The 21,716-nt window shown below is 46.4% G+C and overlaps 1 protein-coding gene across 13 annotated transcripts in view; it reads left to right on the top strand.

Moving 5' to 3' along the window:
• Positions 1–17,128, top strand: part of atp2b2 (ATPase plasma membrane Ca2+ transporting 2) — a gene marked incomplete at both ends in the record, with an annotated part of 71,301 nt that extends 54,173 nt beyond the window's left edge. For 7 of the 13 annotated variants that reach the window (XM_080545494.1, XM_080545493.1, XM_080545500.1 and 4 more), the window contains 9 exons: positions 2,788–2,967; positions 3,202–3,289; positions 3,741–3,847; positions 6,979–7,170; positions 7,675–7,888; positions 8,652–8,863; positions 9,154–9,261; positions 9,570–9,752; positions 16,808–17,128. In XM_080545494.1, the coding sequence (XP_080401620.1) occupies positions 2,788–2,967; positions 3,202–3,289; positions 3,741–3,847; positions 6,979–7,170; positions 7,675–7,888; positions 8,652–8,863; positions 9,154–9,261; positions 9,570–9,752; positions 16,808–17,128 (1,605 nt within the window). Of the gene's footprint in view, positions 1–2,787; positions 2,968–3,201; positions 3,290–3,740; positions 3,848–6,978; positions 7,171–7,674; positions 7,889–8,651; positions 8,864–9,153; positions 9,262–9,569; positions 9,753–10,823; positions 10,911–16,807 lie in introns of all 13 variants that reach the window. The other 6 variants (XM_080545492.1, XM_080545501.1, XM_080545502.1 and 3 more) reach the window with 1 other exon arrangement.
• Positions 17,129–21,716: the final 4,588 nt, after the last annotated feature.

Below are 21,716 nucleotides of genomic sequence, written 5' to 3'. Positions count from 1 at the left end.
ACAGATCATGCCACTTAATGTGTGATACACTTCCATGCTCTTGTGGCCAGTGTACTCGAGGCCAGTATTATTGATTCAGTAATTATTCTACGCATATTGGAATGCACTCAGATTCTTTCTTTTCATGAAGTGTCAGGGTGTTCCTGTAGTTGTCTATGCACCGTGCACATTCACAGTTCTGGATGTTCTCTAATGTTTCACAGTCTCAGCGTTTCTATGGAGAGATTATCTGCCCTTTCTTCTCCTATTCTCCCCACTGCTAATAGCTCCTTCTCCTTCTCCTTCTCCTTCTCCTTCTCCTTCTCCTTCTCCTTCTCCTTCTCCTTCTCCTTCTCCTTCTCCTTCTCCTTCTCCTTCTCCTTCTCCTCCTTCTCCTTCTCCTTCTCCTTCTCTTTCTCCTTCTCTTTCTCCTTCTCCTACTCCTTCTCTTTCTCTTTCTCCTTCTCTTTCTCTTTCTCCTTCTCCTTCTCTTTCTCCTTCTCCTTCTCCTTCTCTTTCTCCTTCTCCTTCTCCTTCTCCTTCTCCTTCTCTTTCTCCTTCTCCTTCTCCTTCTCCTTCTCCTTCTCCTTCTCCTTCTCCTTCTCCTTCTCCTTCTCCTTCTCCTTCTCCTTCTCCTTCTCCTTCTCCTTCTCCTTCTCCTTCTCCTTCTCCTTCTCCTTCTCCTTCTCCTTTCCTCTCCTCTCCTCTCCTCTCCCCTCCCCTCCCCCTCCCCTCCCATCCCCCCCCTCCCTCCCCTCCCCTCCCCTCTTCTCCTCCTCTGTCCACTGTCCTATATAGTCCTAATGAATGGGCTGGATTGTCCAAGGACCAAATTTCAAGACAGTCTTGCCCTGGCTAGATTTGTCCAGCATAATTGCATCAGATAGAAAGGGATGTCATATGTGGCTAGCAATTTAGTGCACAACTCTGTGTAGAGAAGTAATAACAGGTTGAACATACGGGATGACAGCAGGATGTAGTGAATTAGACCTCGTTTATGCTGTTTCTCTGAAATATCTACAGGGTAGGCCAACAGCGAATGTCAGCACTAAACTAAACCAGGATGGATGTTGTAGCTAAACTAGCTAAAACGCTGCAGCTAATCTGCACGTGGAAGCTGTATTTACCACACGTGAGGTCTAGGGTTGTTTCCACGCCTCTATGCAAAATGCAGGAGACTCGGTCAACGAGAGAGATGTAGGGCGAGAGAGAGAGAGAGATATGTAGGGAGAGAGAGAGGTAGAGAGAGAGAGAGAGAGAGAGAGAGAGAGAGAGAGATGTAGGGAGAGAGAGAGAGAGAGAGATGTAGGGAGAGAGAGAGAGAGAGAGAGATGTAGGGAGAGAGAGAGAGAGAGATGTAGGGAGAGAGAGAGAGAGAGAGATATGTAGGGAGAGAGAGAGGTAGAGAGAGAGAGATATGTAGGTAGGTAGATATGTAGAGAGAGATACATATGCAGGGATATGTAAAGAGAGAGATATATAGGGAGAGAGATATGTGGGAGAGAGAGATGTAGGGAAAGAGAGAGCTAGAGAGAGAGAGAGAGAGATACGTGGGAGGGAGAGAGGTAGAAAGAGAGATATGTAGATATGTAGGTCGATATGTAGAGAGAGATATGTAGAGAGAGATATGTAGGGATATGTAGAGAGAGAGATATGTAGGGAGAGAGAGAGGTAGAGAGAGATATGTGGGAGAGAGAGAGGTAGAGAGAGAGATATGTAGAGAGAGATATGTAGGGAGAGAGAGAGAGGTAGAGAGAGAGAGAGATATGTGGGAGGGAGAGAGGTAGAGAGAGAGATATGTAGATATGTAGAGAGAGATATGTAGAGAGAGAGAGATGTAGGGAGAGAGAGAGAGGTAGAGAGAGAGAGATATGTAGGGAGAGAGAGAGGTAGAGAGGTAGAGAGGTAGAGAGAGAGAGAGAGAGTAGAGAGAGATAGAGAGATAGAGAGAGAGAGAGTAGAGAGAGGTAGAGAGAGAGAGAGTAGAGAAAGTGTAAACAGATCCACCTGAGTGACTTTGCTGCCTCGTATTACTGAGTCACCCTCCCAGCTCTCTGCCCCCCTGCATGTTTAATGACCAGCCGCCTCTCCAGAGCCTGACTCCCCAATGAGTCACATGACTCCCTGACTCCCCAATGAGTCACATGACTCCCTGACTCCCCAATGAGTCACATGGAGCTGGACAGCAGCTCTGGGTCTGTCTGCCTGATTCCCTCTCATCTCTGACATCTCCTCTTCTCTCATCTCCTGTCTGTCTGTCTGTCTGTCCGTCTGTCTGACTACAGTAGATATAACATGATGGGTATCTCTCGCCTTGAGGCGTATAGAACACCTAGATGCTGTTATGTGGGTTGAGGGGCAGCACAATGTCACTGTGTATGGAGCAAATTCATGAATTCGTCGTTGTGGATAATAGATCTCACCACGGAAGCAAGAGCTGTATGTGTGAGTGTGTGTAGTATGTGTGCATGCGTGTGTGTGTGTGTGTTTGTGTGTGTGTAGGGGGGGGGGGTGCTTTTGGAGAGCCAGCTCGCCCACACTGACCTTCCCCTATGAATGAGACCACGCTCAGAATCAATGCACACTTGCCCACTCTCTTAATAACACTCTCTCTCTCTCCCTGTGTGTTTGTCTACGTGTGTGTGTGTGTGTGTGTGTGTGTGTGTTTCTGTGCACACCTGTGTGTGTCTGTGTGTCTGTGTGTGTGTGTCTGTGTGTGTGTGTGTGTGTGTGTGTGTGTATGTGTGTGTTTCTGTGCACACCTGTGTGTGTCTGTGTGTCTGTGTGTGTGTGTGTGTCTGTGTGTAGGTGCCCGGTGCCATTGTGATGTGCCAGCGTGCGGGCATCACAGTACGTATGGTCACCGGGGACAACATCAACACGGCCCGCGCCATCGCCATCAAGTGCGGCATCATCCATCCGGGCGAGGACTTCCTGTGCATCGACGGCAAGGAGTTCAACAGGAGGATCCGCAACGAGAAAGGAGAGGTACTGTCTGATGACGTCATACTGGGGCACTGTCTGATGACGTCATACTGGGGCACTGTCTGATGATGTCATACTGGGGTAGTCTGATGATGTCATACTGAGATACTGTCTGATGATGTCATACTGAGGCACTGTCTGATGAAATACAGAGGATGATGTCATGCTCAAATTGCGATATCAATAGTTGTACAATGTGGTGTGGCCCTAAACGGTGTGTTCTGTCCCTGTGTGCAGATTGAGCAAGATCGCCTCGACAAGGTGTGGCCGAAACTGAGGGTCCTAGCCAGGTCCTCTCCTACAGACAAACACACTCTGGTCAAAGGTGAGGGAGCGGGCCACCTGGCTACACTGCATGACCTTTCAGAACCAGTCCCAGACCCAAGTCTGGAGAAGCAGGTCTCTCTTGGAACAAGAGATGTCCTCTCAATCAGAGTAACCTGGATGAATAAAGGTTCAGTCACGTCCATGTGGATGTACTGTGATGAACTAGATTAGATTCATATACAGTATAGCGCTTTTCCAGGTCCTCAAAGTACCTTATGGGGGAAACGCACCTTATCCACTACCAATGCTAACCCCCATCTGAGCTGTACTCCATACAGTGGAGGCAGGTGGAGGTAGAGATCGGAGGATGGTCTCATTCTGTGCATTACAAATGCCCGTCCTCCGATTTCTACTCCATCAGCCTGCCCTGTCTGCATATCTAACCAACGAGAAGGCCTGAGCTGAACTTGTGTGTGTGTGTGTGTGTGGTGTGTGTGTGTGTCCCTCAGGTATCATCGACAGCTGCCTGTTCGAACAAAGGCAGGTGGTGGCCGTGACAGGAGACGGGACCAATGACGGACCTGCCCTTAAGAAGGCCGACGTGGGCTTTGCTATGGTAGGAACTGGTCTATACAGTATCACTATGGTAACAAGGAACTGGTCTATACTGTATCACTATGGTAGGAACTGGTCTATTCAGTATCACTATGGTAGGAACTGGTCTATATACAGTATCACTATGGTAGGAACTGGTCTATATACAGTACAGGTTGGTTGTATATAGAGGACAGTGCAGGCTTTTCTCCCGAGACACCAATCTTAGTCTAAGATACCTCTCTGACCTGGGCTTGGTGTGCATCTAGGTCCAAGGCTTCTGTCCTTACGGCTGATTTATTTATTATTTTATATTTACTGTAAATATTATATTAAAATATATATAAATGTATACTGCTTCCACGTCCGCATGTCTGCTTCGATCGGTGCGGAACATGTCTCGCAGTAAATCCAGGCCTTTGGATTTACAGTACTTTTAAAATAAAATTGTTGGTTCTGCATGATTGAAATGTGTTTAATCAACACAAATGTGTTTAATCAGAGGAGGTTAATTGTGTTGATTAAACACATGTCATTCATGCGGAACCAATGTACACACACTCTTTACGGAAATCCAACGGGCTTATCGGATTTTGAAAAGAAAAAGTTTAGCCACGACATTATTGTATGATGCTATTAGTCAGTAAACTTTGTGTCTCTACGGTCCATAAACAGCGTCTTTCCTCCCAAACCCGCCACCCTCACACTGACACACCTACACACCTACACACCTACACACGACACACCTCACCACACCTCTGCTCCGCACAGACACCTCCACTCTTCTTCAGCTAGAGATGTACCTCTGGATATGATGAACCAGGAGCGCCCCCTAGTGTAAAAACATGGTACACACAATCTGGTGTGCCGAGAGTTGCAAAATTGTACCCCTCTACTCAGGCCCAGGGCTGGACTGGCCATCTGGCATACCGGGCATTTGCCCGGTGGGCCGCGGCAGTTTTGGGCCGAGCCGACCGGCAAAAAAAAAATAAAAAAAATATTATTTTTTTTACCAGCCGGCCCGGCCGAAAGCTACCATCGAACGGCCCATAAATCGAAAGCTACCATTGAACGGCCCATAAATCAGGGACAGCGGCCCATTGGTCAATTTTCTATACAGACACTGGGCTGGCCCAATCAACAGAGAGAAGGGGGGGGGGGGGGGGGGTCAGGGGTCACGCACGCACGCAGCACCAGACCTCCGTCTCAGTTTCGCGGTAGTTTTGGGCCGAGCCGGCCGGCAAAATAAATTTAGTTAGCCTGGATAGTTACTAGATAGATACTGAGAGAGATGGAGCGCAAAAGCACACTAAAACGGAAGGGAGGCTGGGAAAACCTTAGGGAGAAAAACAAGAAGAAACTCGAGGCAGATGCTGCCAAATGTGTAAACATTAGGGACATGTTTGCTGCACCCTCAAGTTTACCACAGCAGCAACAGCAACAGGTTGAAGAGGAGGCTGGCAGGGAGGAGCGGGAGCAGGGTACAGATACAGAGGATAGAGAGGATACAGAAGAAGCGGGGCCGAGTCAGCCTGTAACCGTTGACCCGGTAAGGAAAATATAGGTAGCTGTGTAGGGGTGTAACGGATCGCCCCCCACGGTTCGGCACGCATGTGTACCGCGGATCAATTGCAAAATGTAACCAAGTAATAATATTACTTAATATTAGTTAATATCCCTTGTAAATCACAATGTAGAGTTGCCATAAAAAGATAGACTGCGTGCTTTGTTTTACTCTAAAGCGCAATGATAGGTTGATAATGGAAAAAAAAATCTAGAACAACAAGGCTGCGTTCGTAAATTCGCTCTGGAATCTGATCACTGAGTACACTGGTCTACTTGCACTGGTACCATTGCTTACTGTATGTAGTCGTCTTTGTAGTGGTTTGGGGGAATACTACAGTTTGTCATATAACTGTACAGCACAGTATATAAGACGAGTATATAAGGCAAGTATTTATGTGCTGGTGGGTGTGGTCCGACCGATTGGGGTGGGCCTGTCTGGGCCAAAAATGCCAGGGCCTAATTTTTGTCCCAGTCCAGCCCTGCTCAGGCCCATGACAGTCCTCATGTGATAGGTCTCAGTACAGCTATCAAATAATAAAATATTCAATGACACAACCCTGACAAATATCTTCATGTTAGTACTGAGCCTTGATTTTAAGTCTGGACTTCTTTCATTTTCACTCGGAGCACTTTGGTTTCTTTCATGCTCTATTTTTACTTGTTTCTGCATCAAACGCCTTGTGTAAAAATAGCTATTTTTGTGTTCTTGACATCAAACGTGCGAGGATGCCCTGCAGCCCTTCTCTGGTGCAGTTTTACAGTGATAAAGGGGGGCGCGTCTCCGGGGATGACAGACCCCCAGGCGAGCCTTTGATGAAAAGAACATAAAGAAGTTAACAGACCAAGGCTCACACAGAGGAACACACACGTACATGCATACATATATATATATATACACACACACACACACACACACACGGACACATGCACATGAGCAAACACACACACACACAGACACACACACACACACACACACGGACACATGCACATGAGGAAACACACACAAACAAACACGCTCACACAGACACACACACATCCACACACTCGCGTGTGTTGTGTGTTTGTGTCCCTATGCATGTGTGTGACGTGTGTGTGTGTGTGTGTGTGTGTGTGCCTGCCTGCTCTGGCATTGTATGTGTCACGCGTCGCGTGTCTATAGCCAGATCTCTGTTCATATCTCGATCTCTGTGTTGTCAAGCACGCTCTCAGATACAGTGAAGTCTCCACATACTAAACACAGTAGTACCCTAACCCCCACTACTACTAATACTACTGACAAACAAAGCTCCAGAACAACACACTGGAGCAACCTAAACAGGATTGGTAACAAAACAGAAATGACAGAAGCCTCATCTACTGCAAAGGGTGAATACAGCCCCCCCAAATTGTCAGCATTCTCGAGTGCCAAGGGTGCATGCAGAAATGAAGCATGCATAAATGATGACGCTCGTAGCCAATCCAAGGATTGTTGCTAGGGTAAATACCACATAAGACACGTACACAAGTATGTGGCACTCTAGGTGGTGAGTGTTCCCGGAATTCTTGGTCAGTTAGTTGAGTTCATGAACAACGTCACTCCTCTTCCAGGGCATCGCTGGCACAGACGTGGCCAAGGAGGCCTCGGACATCATCCTGACCGACGACAACTTCTCCAGCATCGTCAAGGCGGTGATGTGGGGGCGTAACGTCTACGACAGCATCTCCAAGTTCCTGCAGTTCCAGCTCACCGTCAACGTGGTGGCCGTCATCGTAGCCTTCACTGGAGCCTGCATCACTCAGGTGTGTGTGTGTGTGTGTGTGTGTGTGTGTCTGTGTGTCTGTGTGGGTGTGGGTGTGGGTGTGTGTGTGTGTGTGTGTGTGTGTGTGTGTGTGTGTGTGTCTGTGGGTGTGAGTGTGTGTGTGTGTGTGTGTGTGTCTGTGGGTGTGTCCGGGGTTGTTTGTTTCTTTGGGGTCCACTAATAGTACTATTAGTGGGGTCCTCTGTGTGTGTGTGTGTGTGTGTGTGTGTGTGTGTGTGTGTGTGTGTGTCTGTGGGTGTACATGTGTCTGTGGGTGTACATGTGTCTGTGTGTGTGTGTGTATGTGTGTGTATGTGTGTGTGTGTGTGTCTGTGTCTGTGTGTGAGCACTGTCACATGGGGGATAGTGTGTGTGTGTGTGTGTGTGTGTGTGTGTGTGTGAGAAAATATATCTCTCAATATATGCTGGTCAGTATTATATTTGACCATGTACTTATACTAGTTCTGCCCCCCTCCTCTCTGCCCTCCTCCCCTCCCTCCCCCAGGACTCCCCCCTGAAAGCAGTCCAGATGCTGTGGGTGAACCTGATCATGGACACCTTCGCCTCCCTGGCTCTGGCCACGGAGCCGCCCACCGAGGCCCTGCTGATGAGGAAACCCTACGGCCGCAACAAGCCTCTCATCTCCAGCACCATGACCAAGAACATCCTGGGCCACGGAGTCTACCAGCTGGTCATCATCTTCACCCTGCTCTTCGCTGGTACGTACTGTAGTCTACACACTGTTTCAAGTTTCAAGTTTATTGTTACGTCACATTACACCAGTGTAAGAGAGTAACATTTGTAGGTTTCGGTTCCTGACATCGCAGCACAAGACAATAAGGCAGTAGTCTCTGACTGACTGTCCAAGACTTATCAGCTGACTTTAGATCTTAGTTGTCGATATCTGGTGCTAACCCTAACCCTGACCCAACAACCCTAACCCTAACCCAACAACCCTAACCCAACAACCCTGACCCTGACCCAACAACCCTAACCCTGACCCAACAACCCTGACCCTGACCCAACAACCCTAACCCTAACCCAACAACCCAACAACCCTAACCCTGACCCAACAACCCTAACCCTAACCCTAACCCAACCCTAACCCAACAACCCAACAACCCTAACCCTGACCCAACAACCCTGACCCTGACCCAACAACCCTGACCCAACAACCCTAACCCTGACCCTGACCCAACAACCCTGACCCTGACCCAACAACCCTGACCCAACAACCCTAACCCTGACCCTGACCCAACAACCCTGACCCTGACCCAACAACCCTAACCCTGACCCTGACCCAACAACCCTAACCCTGACCCTAACCCAACAAGCCTAACCCTGACCCTAACCCAACAAGCCTAACCCTGACCCTCACCCAACAACCCTAACCCTGACCTTAACCCTGACCCAACAACCCTAACCCTAACCCAACAACCCTAACCCTAACCCTGACCCAACGAGCCTCTGTGGTCCTTCCAGGCGAGGTGATCTTCAACATCGACAGCGGCAGGAACGCCCCCCTCCACGCCCCGCCGTCTGAACACTACACCATCATCTTCAACACCTTCGTCCTGATGCAGCTCTTCAACGAGATCAACGCCAGGAAGATCCACGGGGAGAGGAACGTCTTCGACGGCATCTTCCGGAACCCCATCTTCTGTTCCATCGTGTTCGGAACCTTCGCCATCCAGGTAGGACGGAACCTTCAGACCAGCTGATGTCAACAAGGGGATTTGTTTCTTTCATAACACACTCAATTGAATTCACGTTTTTTTTCATGTTAATTTACGAGCTTTACTTGACTACATGCTACGTGGTTAGACCGATCTAATCTGTGCTCACCTGTAATCTAATCTATGATCTGTGATGGATAGGAGAACAGACGATCATTCAACCAACTGTAACGGTCATTTATAATTCCAGATAGAATTCTACATCTTCTTCTAGAAGAGGTCATCATTTCCTGTACGTTTCCCTCTAGGTTGTGATTGTGCAGTTTGGAGGGAAGCCGTTCAGCTGTCAACCTCTTAACCTGGAGAAGTGGATGTGGTGCACGTTCCTGGGACTGGGAGAACTGGTCTGGGGTCAGGTAACTGCACCACCTCCATATTATTACTGTATGTTACCTGTAGAGCGCTGGTAGAGCTGACCTGAGATCAGGTAATCTATCCCTTATTCTCCTACATCATACAGCCCGTAGTTAACTCATAAGGTTAACTCATAACCGTGACCCTGTGACCTCTGCATGTGTCGCTGTGGTGTCAGGATGAAATGAATGAACGATAATCATAACAACTTTCATGCCGAAAACCAGACCCAGATTAAGTCGATGCTCCGGACTTAAAAATGACGCTCTCTCTCTTTCTCTCTCTCTCTGTGTGTTTTCCTGTCGCCTAGGTGATCGCCACCATCCCCAACAGCAAGCTGCGCTTCCTAAGGGGGGCGGGTCAGCTGACCAAGAAGGATGAGAGCCAGGAGGAGGACACCAACGAGGACAACGAGGAGATCGACCACGCCGAGAGGGAGCTACGCCGCGGTCAGATCCTCTGGTTCCGCGGCCTTAACCGCATCCAGACCCAGGTGAGGATGATGCTGGGGAGGGGGGGGGGGGGAGGAGGGGAGAGGAGGGAGGGAGGAGGGGGGTGGTGGGAGGGAAGGAGGGCTCGGGGGGGGGGGGGCGGGGTGGAGGGAGGGAGGGAGGAAGGGAGAGGGAGAGACCACAACACTGTGATATAGGTGACCGATGATACTGTGACTATGGAAACGGAAGCCATTTTACTCCCGATGTTTACGTTGTACTGTACTTTACCTACTGTATCCATCCATTCTGTTGATCTGAGACACAGAACATGAAAGCTCTCTTCAATATCTCTCCCCATAAAACAATCTCCTCTCCAACCTTTTACAGTCGGCTCGTGCTCTTTTCAGACGACATTCTGCCGACAGTGCATGTATCTCAAGATGTCGTTGTTTGAAACATTTTGAACGAATGAACAATAATTATTCATAAAATCGCTTCGCAGAAACCATTCAGAACAGCGTGATAGGTCCTGATTGCATGTGATGTGATGCCTGTTAAGCCTTTCTGGGCTGTAGACGGGTCACATTGAGGTTCAGATCCATGAAGATGTTCTGCAGCACCAGTCTGGCCTGTGTGCTGTGATGTCTGGAAGAGGGATCGACGCTGAAGCCCCGGCTCCCAAACCGCACATCCCTTTAAGATGCACCCAAACCGCTCATCCCTTTAAGATGCACCCAAACTGCTCATCCCTTTAAGATCTGTCTGATGAAAGCCATATCACTGAAACTGTACTGTTGTCACTGTGATAGACAGGTTCCCCCTACTACATGGTCCCATCAATGTGTCCCATTTAGAAACTGTCTGTCTGTCTGTCTGTCTGTCTGTCTCTCCCTCTGTCTCTCCCTCTGTCTATCTCTCTGTCTATATTTCTGTCTCTCTCTCTGTCTCTCCCTCTGTCTCTCCCGCTGTCTGTCTCCTTGATGTCTGTCTGTCTCTCTGTCTCTCGGCCTCTGTCTGTCTGTCTGTCTGTCTGTCTCTCTCTGTGTCTGTCTCTCTGTGTGTCTGTCTCTGTGTCTGTCTCTCCGAGCCCCCAGGTCATGTCCTGTCGTCTGTCCTCTCCTCCGTTGCAGATCGACGTGGTGAACACGTTCAAGAGCGGCACGTCCTTTCAGGGGGCCCTGAGACGCCAGTCCTCCACCACCAGCCAGAATCAGGATGTAACCAATGTTTCTAGCCCCAGTCACGTGTCACTGTCCAATGCCCTTTCCTCTCCTACCAGCGCTGCCGCTCCCGCCCCCACTGGCCGTGAGTCAGACCTACGCTCTGCCTATCTGCTCTTCAGCCATGCCACCCCCCCTACTGTGTAGACACACACACACACACACACACACACACACACATAAACCCCTTTCACACATATGAGCCTTCCCAGTAAATTCCATGGAATTTACCTGGTACGTTGTATGTGTGAACACGATCTACATTACCCTGGTCAGGACCTTGTATAATTCCATAGAATTTAGAGGGAAGGCTTAGGTGTGAACAGAAGCCTGAACATTGCCTGGTCTGTATGTCTGACGCAAGAAGTTTTCACGTGGAACAAGTTAACCAATCACAGCGAGTAGTTTCTCACTTGGTACTTTCGGTTCGGTCCGCTGATGTTACGGAGTTGGCTAGTTAACCCACATCACATCAGCCAAAGTAGTGATGAATATAATTCCACAACTGGATACTACTTCATTTCCAATCATAGTTAGCTAGCTTACTTACTTAGCTAGCTTACTTACTCATCAAAAGTACATGTTGTGATATAGACGCATTACGGAGCACACACACCATCTCCTCCCGCAGCTGTCCTGCATCGCGCAGTCAGCATGGAGAGAGAACTGCCCCAGACCCCGAATATCGCTACTACTAAATATAATTCCACAATTGCATACTACTTCATTTCCAATCATAGTTAGCTAGTTTACTTACCTAGCTAGATTACTTATTAAATGCACATTTGTGATGCGCTGCGCTGTTCCGCCTGTTTATTGTAGCAATATGTCTAATTGAGTTAACTCGTATTATGCTTACCATCACCAAGTTCTCCCATACTGTGCTTTTGGACTAGTATAGTATGTTTATATCAACGGTAATCAAGTGCATTAGTTGGCGAGTGAACTTGGTGATGGTAAGCATAATATGAGTTGACTCGCTGTTAAATTAATGTGAAACATTATGATGATAAATACATATAAAACGGAGGTATGATATATGGCAGATATATATATATATATATATGGTATACGGCAGTCTCACGCGCCTGTCTTGTTCGAATTCACGTGTACTACGTTCCAGTTCAGCATCCAGTTGAATGCGTGATTCAAGTAGCTTGTGCAAACCCAGGAATGCCACTGACATGAATGAAAACACGCAACCCGGCAATCTTCAGGCATTTAGCTCATGTGTGAACGGCGAAAATCACTGGCGGACCCGGTTTGGCATTCCATGTAATTTTCAGGGAACTATGTGTGAAAGGGGCTATACTGAATACACACACACACACACACACACACACACACACACACACACACACACACACACACTGTAGTATACACCATATTTGTATATTACCATATTGACCATTTACACAGGAGTGATTAGACAGGATAGGATATTACTATTATTATATGTCTCTGAAAGGAGAATGATCATAGACACACAGTACGATTGTATACAAGTTTTAAGTTTATTTGTCATTACATCATATACAAGTATACAATGCAACAAAATGGTTGAGGCAGACCAGCTGTACAACATCAATCAACATCAATCAACATCAACAATATAGTATAAAAAGTAAATACAAGCATTAAAACTAATGACAGTAAATAACAGTAATAAAGTAAAGTAAAAATATACAGAATATACAAAATAGATAATATCCAATAGATATTCGAAGGTACATTTTTACAAAATGAGTAAAAAAAAAAATACTGTCGATATTTCACCTTCCCTTATACATGACTCAGCCGCTTTCCAAGAGTAGGGGTGGCATCTCTGAAGACACTTCTTTGCTTTCTACCTTCCTTTCTTTTCATTTTCCTTCTTTTTTGACAACACTTTCTTTGTCAAGTTGACACAGTTCAGTTCATCTGTGTCCTGGGCGTGGTGTTCTGCTCTGTGTCTCATTGTTGCGTGTGTTGTTTGTGTCCTCCAGAGTGCTAGGAGCCCTGGCCTAAGGGTCCTACCCAAGCCGTGACATTTCAGGTTGTGAGTCCTTCCATTGTCTGACGATTATGTGATGTGAGAAACACTAATATCAACATACAACTCACCAGGCGGGGTAAACATTCAAGTATAAGCCACACCAAACAGTGGTATCGATATATATATTTATATATATCACACTGTATGGTGTCATCCCTACTGCACCACTGAAGTGGTGTTGCTGTTCTCATACATACGAGTACATCTATCTCCTATACATACCGGTGGACGCTGGTCGAGGTAGACTTCGGGGTGAGACGGGCTCATTGTAATGCATGGAATTGGTTTGATACCATTCTTTATTCTGTTCCATGCATTACAATAAGCCCCGTCCTCCGATTTCTACCTCCACGGGCCTCCCCCTGACACACACACACACACACACACACACACACACACACACACACGCACACACACACACCTATACATACTCACACACACCTGATGGTCTGTCTCCATGCTGAAGCTGAGGTCTGATTCTTTCAGGGGGAGAACAGAAGGTTTTCTCCTCCCGTCCTGAGATGCTGAGAAGATGTCAAGTCGCCTCTCCCTCCCCCATAGTCCCAGCCATAGTCCTGTCTAAATGTCGTCTGTTTTGGTGTCAAGCATACAGCGCTGAACCCTGGGGAGGGGGGTGGAGGGAGGGAGGGAGGGAGGGGGTGGTGGTGTAGGGAGGGAGGGGGGTGGAGGGGAGGGGGGCGGCTGTTGCCATAGTGACCCATCCCGTCTCGTGGCTTCTTCACGCTGACTATCGGTCACATGGTCGACTCTGTGTCGTGCTGACTGTGCGCCCGCCCCCCCTCCATCCCCATTGGACGGCAGGTCCCGCCCCCCCCATTGATGTGATTGGTCCTGGCATCCCTTCTCATCTGTCATTCAGCCCAGTCTCACTTTATTTTTTATGCCTGATCCACAGTCGTCCTTTAGAGCAGACACAATACTTGTAGACAGCACAGCACTAGTATTCAGGTCGACTAGAAACCAGAAGACACACAACTAGTATTCAGGTCCACTAGATCAAATGTCAGTTATTCTAATATTGAATACAGTATAGGCAGTGGAGGTTGGTGGAGGCAGAAATAGGGAACCTGCTCATTATAATCCATGTTATACATTACATTGAGCGTGTCCTGTGACTTCTACCTCCACCTGCCTCCACTGATACATCCATTTGTATCAGTACCACAGATTACTGGTTGAACGTCTATGAAGCAGTGTTTTATGCAGCACTGTCAAAGCTTAATATTTAATAGGGTTAGGGTTAGGGTTAGGGTTAGAGTTACAGCAGTAGTTGAATAATGGCAACTCTTTAGCCTGATTAAACCTTTTAGATGGGGTTTCTCTACATTCTTGAGGTCACGTGATGACACAGGTCTCCCAGCGTCCTTCTGACTAGCTTTGGTCTGTAGAAGAATCAGAATCCATCTTGACTCACAACATTTGCATTTATGATGGAATATGTTGAGGACAAAGACATCAGGGCAGACATCCGACCGATTCCTTTCGTTGAAAACAATTCGTATGAATTCCAAATACATAAACAAATACATCATTATACACATTTTTAGCAATTTTTCACAGGTAATTCAATCCAGTTGAATGTTTGGATCCTGTGGTAAATGGAGGGTGTAATCGTAGCGACGTGGGGGCCTATACTTGAGTGTTTCCTCAGATGTGCATGGAGTTGAGCTTGCTCAGAAAAACAGACCTTTTGCCAACTCTCGTTCTGTTGTCCAGCGTGCGTGCGTGCGCGTGCGTGTGTGTGTGTGTGTGTGTGTGTGTGTGTGTGTGTGTGTGTGTCTGTGTGTGTGTGTGTGAGTGTCCATCACTGATGACGCTTCCTTCATAGTCGTGTCCCAATGCATGTTGTCTGTCTTGTTGACTTGTCTTGGCTGTGTAAGCTTTTGGTCTGCCACCCTTGTGTTGTTGTCGTTGTTGTTTTTGTGACACTGTGCTTGTTGAACCAGCATCAAACCTGTTTCCTCATTGTCCTCTGTGGACCATCCTACATCCTACATCCTACACCCTACATCCTAGGCCCTACATCCTAGGCCCTACATCCTAGTCCCTACATCCCACACCCTACATCCTAGACCCTACATCCTACATCCTACACCCTACATCCTACGTCCTAGACCCTACATCCTACATCCTACATCCTACATCCTACATCCTACATCCTGGATCCTACATCCTACATCCTGGATCCTACATCCTACATCCTACATCCTGGATCCTACATCCTACATCCTACATCCTACATCCTACATCCTACTTCCTACTTCCTACACCCTACATCCTAGACCCTACATCCTACATCCTAGACCCTACATCCTACATCCTACATCCTACATCCTAGACCCTACATCCTACATCCTACATCCTAGACGCTACATCCTACACCCTACATCCTACATCCTACATCCTACATCCTACACCCTACATCCTACATCCTAGACCCTACATCCTACATCCTACATCCTAGACGCTACATCCTACACCCTACATCCTACATCCTACATCCTACATCCTACACCCTACATCCTACATCCTAGACTCTACATCCTACACCCTACATCCTACATCCTACATCCTACATCCTACATCCTACATCCTAGACGCTACATCCTACATCCTACATCCTACATCCTACATCCTACATCCTACATCCTAGACGCTACATCCTACATCCTACATCCTACATCCTAGACCCTACATCCTACATCCTACACCCTACATCCTACATCCTACATCCTAGACCCTACATCCTACATCCTACATCCTACATCCTACATCCTAGATCCTACATCCTACATCCTACATCCTAGATCCTACATCCTACATCCTACATCCTACATCCTCCATCCTACATCCTAGACCCTACATCCTACATCCTAGACCCTACATCCTACATCCTACATCCTACATCCTACATCCTAGATCCTACATCCTACATCCTACATCCTACATCCTACATCCTACATCCTAGACCCTACATCCTAGTTCCTCCCTCCTAGATCCCAGACACTACATCCTACATCCTAGTCCCTACACCCTACATCCTAGATCGTACGTACTATATCCTACATCCTACATCCTACATGCTAGACCCTACATACTATCTCCTACATCCTAGCTTCTACATCCTTGCTCCTACCCCCCCACCCTGTGCTCCCTCATCACCGAGTCACCCAGTCATCCAGTCCCTGTGAACGTCACGTGTCCCTCCTCTCTCATCTCTCTCCCACCCACCCAGATTGGATCTCTACTCTAATCTCTTCCTTCTGCCGACTTACCAAAAGACCTCCTCCTCTCCAACTTGCATGTTTTTAGCTCTGTTTTTGTTTTGTTTCTTAGTGTGCATTCATTTATTAACGTTGCTTGTCTCTAGGTATACAGCCCAATGGACCCTGAGCGTATACTTACAACGAGCGTTGACGTTACCTTGTGTTGCTTTTATTAACAGTTGTGTTGACCTCATGTCGTAGTGTTGTGATGCCTTCCCTACGGTGTTCTAATGCACGCTTAGTTTAGTGAGTCGTGGTGTAACTGTACTTGTGATGTGAAAGCAGACCTCAGACTGCGGTTCCCTCTCCTCCTCTCCTCCTCTCCTCCTCTCCTCTCTCTCTGTCTCTTTGTCTCTCTCTGTCTCTCACTTTTCTTTCTCCCTTTCTCTCTCTCTCTCTCTCTCTTACTCTCTCTTTCACTTTTCTTTCTCCCTGTCTCTCTCTCTCTCTCTCTGTCTCTTTCGCTTTTCTTTCTCCCTTTCTCTCCCCCCCTCCCCCCCTCCTTATCTCCTGACCCCGCTCTAACTCGTTCGTGCATCTTGTCTCTCCCCCCCTCCCGTCCCTCACCTCAGATCCGAGTCGTGAACGCATTCCGTAGTTCTCTCTACGAAGGGTTGGAAAAGCCCGAGTCCCGCCCCTCCATCCACAACTTCATGTCCCACCCAGAGTTCAGGATAGAAGACTCCACGCCCAGCATCCCCCTGATAGACGACACCGACCTGGAGGAAGACCCCGCCAGGAGGAAGAGGAGGAAGAGCTCCAGCCAGCCCTCGTCTCCGAACAAGAACAACAATGCCATCGACAGCGGCATCAACCTCACCACCGACACCAGTAAATCTGCAGCGTCCTCCAGCCCTGGAAGCCCCCTGCACAGCCTGGAGACCTCCCTCTAACCTCTCTCTCTGCTTAGCCTGGAGACCTCCCTCTAACACACCTCTCTCCCTGCTTAGCCTGGAGACCTCTCTCCCTCTGGCCTTGGGACCCTCCTGCCCTAGTCTTCTTCTGGCCTGGGGACCTACCCATCTATCCCCCAGTGTTCTGGCCTGGGGACCTACCCATCCATCCCCAGTCTTCTGGCCTTGACCTCCCCTCTATCTCTGTTTGGAGACCCCCCCCTCAACACGGTGGTCTCCTCCTGGCCCCTGGGTACCATCAGATCTTCCTCTAGCTCTAGTCTGTAGACCTCCACCTAGCCCCTCCCTCTCCACCTAGCCCCTCCCCCTCTCCATTGATCTTCCCTAACCCCTCCCCCTTAACTCCCCTAGCCCCTCCCTCTCTCTAGCCCCTCCCTCTCTCTAGCCCCTCCCTCTCTCTAGCCCCTCCCTCTCCACCTAGCCCCTCCCCCTCTCCATTGATCTTCCCTAGCCCCTCCCCCTTTATCTCCCCTAGCCCCTCCCTCTCCCTCTAGCCCCTCCCTGTCCCTCTATCTAGCCCCTCCCTCTCCCTCTAGCCCCTCCCTAGCCCCCCCCCCCCTCCTCTAACCACTCCCACTATCCCCAGTCTCTCTCTCGCCTCGAGAACAATAAAACTATACAATCAAAAGCGCAACAAAGCCAACACACAAGTATGTATGTATATACACGTGTGGGTGCGCGTGTGTGTGTGCGCCGCGGACTGAGTATCTGTATCTGAACCATGTCTATAGTATCGACGAAGAGGAGGAGGATGAGGATGAGGAGGAGGAGGAAGACCTCTGTGGAGAGACCTGATGAATAGTCTACCATCGAAAACTCCGCCACTCCCCTCTCCCGAGACAATAACTATGACTATATTGATAATAGTTTAAAATTAAATTAAATACATTATTATTGCTCTTGCATGAATGTACATTACCCAAGTTTTTATTTAAAATTGTTTTATTTGAATTATTTGATTTAATTGGGTGGGATGTGCGGTGGACTGCTATTTTAAGACTTCTCAGATTCACTGATCTGTGAGTTTCCTGTGTGGCATGTACTTCATTGTAAAGATTGATTTGATTAATAAATGAAAGTGTATCAAGGTTGTAGGGCTCAACTTGCACAGTAGATTTGCACCTGTTGGAAAAGAGGAACCCATAAATAATAGCATTAAACATATTATATATAAATATATATATATATAGAGTTTATCTTTGTTTGTTGGCATGTTGCCTTGTTTCTGCTTCAATGGCTCTAACTACTTTAACTTATTTATGTCCTAAAGAGAATGTAATTTGTTTACAAAACCCGTAGATTCTTCCTGGTTTATTTGTAGGGTTCTGAACCACGCAGCGGGGTTGTAGTTGGGACGGCTGTGAGCTGTTCTCCTGTTGGTGTTTATTACAAACTGTGTGCTGGACTTGCCTGCTATCTTGTCAAATATTGTAGATATTTTTAGAGGATAACAAAAAGAAACCAAAATATAATGGGATATATAATATAAATGTGGCATCTTAGTATTATACGATTGTTGGGATCAACTCTGAGAGGCTTCCTTTGTTTCTGAACAGAGATTCTTAATTAAGATGAAGGGTTTTATTTCTTTGATTACTCTTTCTCTCTCTTTTTCTTTCTTTCTTTTTTTTTTTTTTATCGTTCAAAATGCTTGAAATAAACTTGAGGTCAGTCTACGAACCGAGAAGGCCGTCCAGGACTTCGATAATGAACTGACTTCTATATAAAAACTTGCTTGTTTAAAGGAAAATGTTTTGAAATTATGTGTGACCCCATCAATGGCTGCGATGGATTTATATTAGAAAATTGCAAACTAAGTTATATTTGGCTTCTCTGTATGAAAATCTAAAGTTGTGTTGAAATCTTGTGATATATTGTGTTGATTATTTTTTTATTTCTTGATTTCTTGGTTTTTCCTTAAAAGAAAGAACACACAGCCCAAAGCTGTTGGCATTTTCAACAACTAAAAAAACAACAACAATGGAATGTTGCTTTGACTCTTTTTCTATATAACAAACAAACAAAAAATAACATCCTTTTCTGCACTCCGGATATGAATGAAACTCTGTGGTGTAATTCTCGATGTGCTTCTGTGTGTTAAACCCAGCTCGTCCACCTGTCTGCCCATATACTCTAGCATCTCCACAGTATCCTCTAGCTAACTAGCTAACTCCTCTAGCTAACTATTTATTGTGCTTTGAAAACGAGAGGTCATCCATCAGAGATGGGAAAATACGTTTGGCACCACCTACAGTATAAAGGCACCAGGATAACCTTGGCCCCTGAAATTGTATTACTGCTGTTTCTAATAATAACCAATTAGAGTCATTGAAAGACAGGATGTATTATGCTCAATATGCAATATCCAATCAGATTTTTTCTACGCTGAGTCCTCTATACTAACTTGACCTGTTGGTCTTTTTCCTGAGTCTTTTATCAGTTGGTTGTTCATACACAGGAGGAGAGGTGCACAAGCTTTACCAGTCAGCTCAGGCCCGTGAAACAAGCGAAAAGACCATTCTAGAAATCTCTTTATTTAAACACAGAAATGGTCTGGACTTTTCAGTCTCTTAGACTCTTTTTCTTTCATGACATTTTTCAAGCGCAAAATGCTTTCAAAAACTGACTTCAGCCAACATTCTCAACATCAGTCCTTTGAATCAAGAATTCAGCTTCAAAATGACAAACGGCAATCGGTAGAGTGTTATTAGGACCGTCTTCATTAAAGGCAGGCCACCATCCAGGATCTATGGACAGAAACTTTACTAACTCATCTCTGACAGTTCATATCACTGACCCAGGCCCTACCCAGGCCCTACCCAGGTTACACCCAGGTCAGTCAGTCAGTCAGTCAATCAATCAATCAATCAATCAATCAGTCTGTCAGTCAGAGTCATTCAGTCAGTCAGTCAGAGTCAGTTAGCCAGTCAGTCAGTCAGTTAGTTATCAATACCACAGGTCAGACTGTATCTTCTGCTCAGTGATCAGAGTTGTTTTGGTGAATCACAGATGCCGTCCAGACACACACACATAAATAACAACAACAACAACAACAGTATTAAAACAATATTGAAACAAACTAATAATAAGAAATACAATAATAAAGATACTCCTTGCAATATATCACCTGCTTCAATGTACTGTAACCTAACAGCATGCATTTTTTGTGGAACAATGAAAAAGTGAAATGCCAACAGTGAATTTTTGGCATTCTCGCCATTTATGGGTAAATGAATAAGTGTTCATCCATCTTGTTTTTATGAATTTTTTTATCTATACAATAATTGTAAATAAAGAACTCAATGTCTTTGTTCATTTAATACTATGCAAAAAGTCATGCTCCCTGATTGTTCCCCACCTTACCCTAGAGTGTGTTGCTGGAATGTTTGTGGTCTCCAAAGTCAGTGAAACTATGTGATGTGTAAATTATTTTCTAGCTTGACGAAAAAAAGTTGATGAACTGTGACTCTTGCTGCCATGTCCTGTCCATAACACAACCCCCTAGACAGGAGCGCAAGTGAAAAAAGAAATAAAACGAAAAAATGAAAAAAGCACTAAATAAATTCCCAGAGCAGCATGATCCAGAATGGTGTCTTGTGAGCCCTCCTGTGCCGTCTGTGTGATGTTTTCGCAGCCTTATTTTTTGTTTTTTATTTCAACGCTTGATTTAATATTTTTTCTTTTCTTTTTTCTTTTTTTTACCAAGAAGTCCCATTGGGACCAAGAGACCTCTTCTGTGAGGGTGACGTCAAGCAGGTTCAGTGCCGAGGGTGAATAAAGTCTCCTGATTGGTCAATATTCTAGAGTGCGAAGGGTGACTTTATTCACCAAAGAATGTCAACCAATAAATGATGACATTTCATTTTGTAGCCAATCAAAGTATTGTTGCTAGGTAAACACCACAATGCTTTGAGTAGCAAAGTCAATCAGAGAGTAAACATTCCCAACACATCTCCTACATCCAGTAGATATACAGTAGAATACAAACCCTGCATTGACCCAGCTTAGGGGGGGGCTGTGCATGTGTGTTAAATCTGGGTCGAATCCAGGGTGGTCTGGACTGTGTTAGCCCGCTGAGCTGAAGTCAGGGGCATTAGTTTGGGAACTTAAGGTTATCAATTCCCAGGCAAGGTTACTCATCAGGTAGTTCAGCACATTACAGGATGTTTGTGTGTAGGTTTTTCGGCAAAGGTTCATTTGTTCATTAGTAATGATAAACAGATGCTCTCTCTCAATGGCTTGTAGTGTTGTTGTCCCCTGTATCAACCACCAGAGGGCGGTATTCCATCAGAGATTTGCAGAGACATGGAAAGGAGATGGATGTTCTCTTTATATGGCTGTTAAAATATCACAAAAATACAGGTCAACAACAAGCCCAACCTACTGTAAGATGTAAGATGACTCCTCTGCCTAAACCATTTACATAGATATGGTTTAAACAGAGTACATTAAAGGTTGCATATTGCTATTTAGATTCTCACACTCTCTTGTATGGCCCATCATTCACTTGGTGCTCCTCCCAATAGTCGTCATTTCAGCACTTAAAGCACTATATAGTCCACGTGTT

Source organism: Nansenia antarctica (assembly GCF_963989245.1).
Source record: "Nansenia antarctica genome assembly, chromosome: 15".
Taxonomy (NCBI): domain Eukaryota; kingdom Metazoa; phylum Chordata; class Actinopteri; order Argentiniformes; family Microstomatidae; genus Nansenia; species Nansenia antarctica.
Note: the sequence above shows the minus strand (reverse complement) of the source record. Positions and strands in the feature narration are given on the sequence as shown.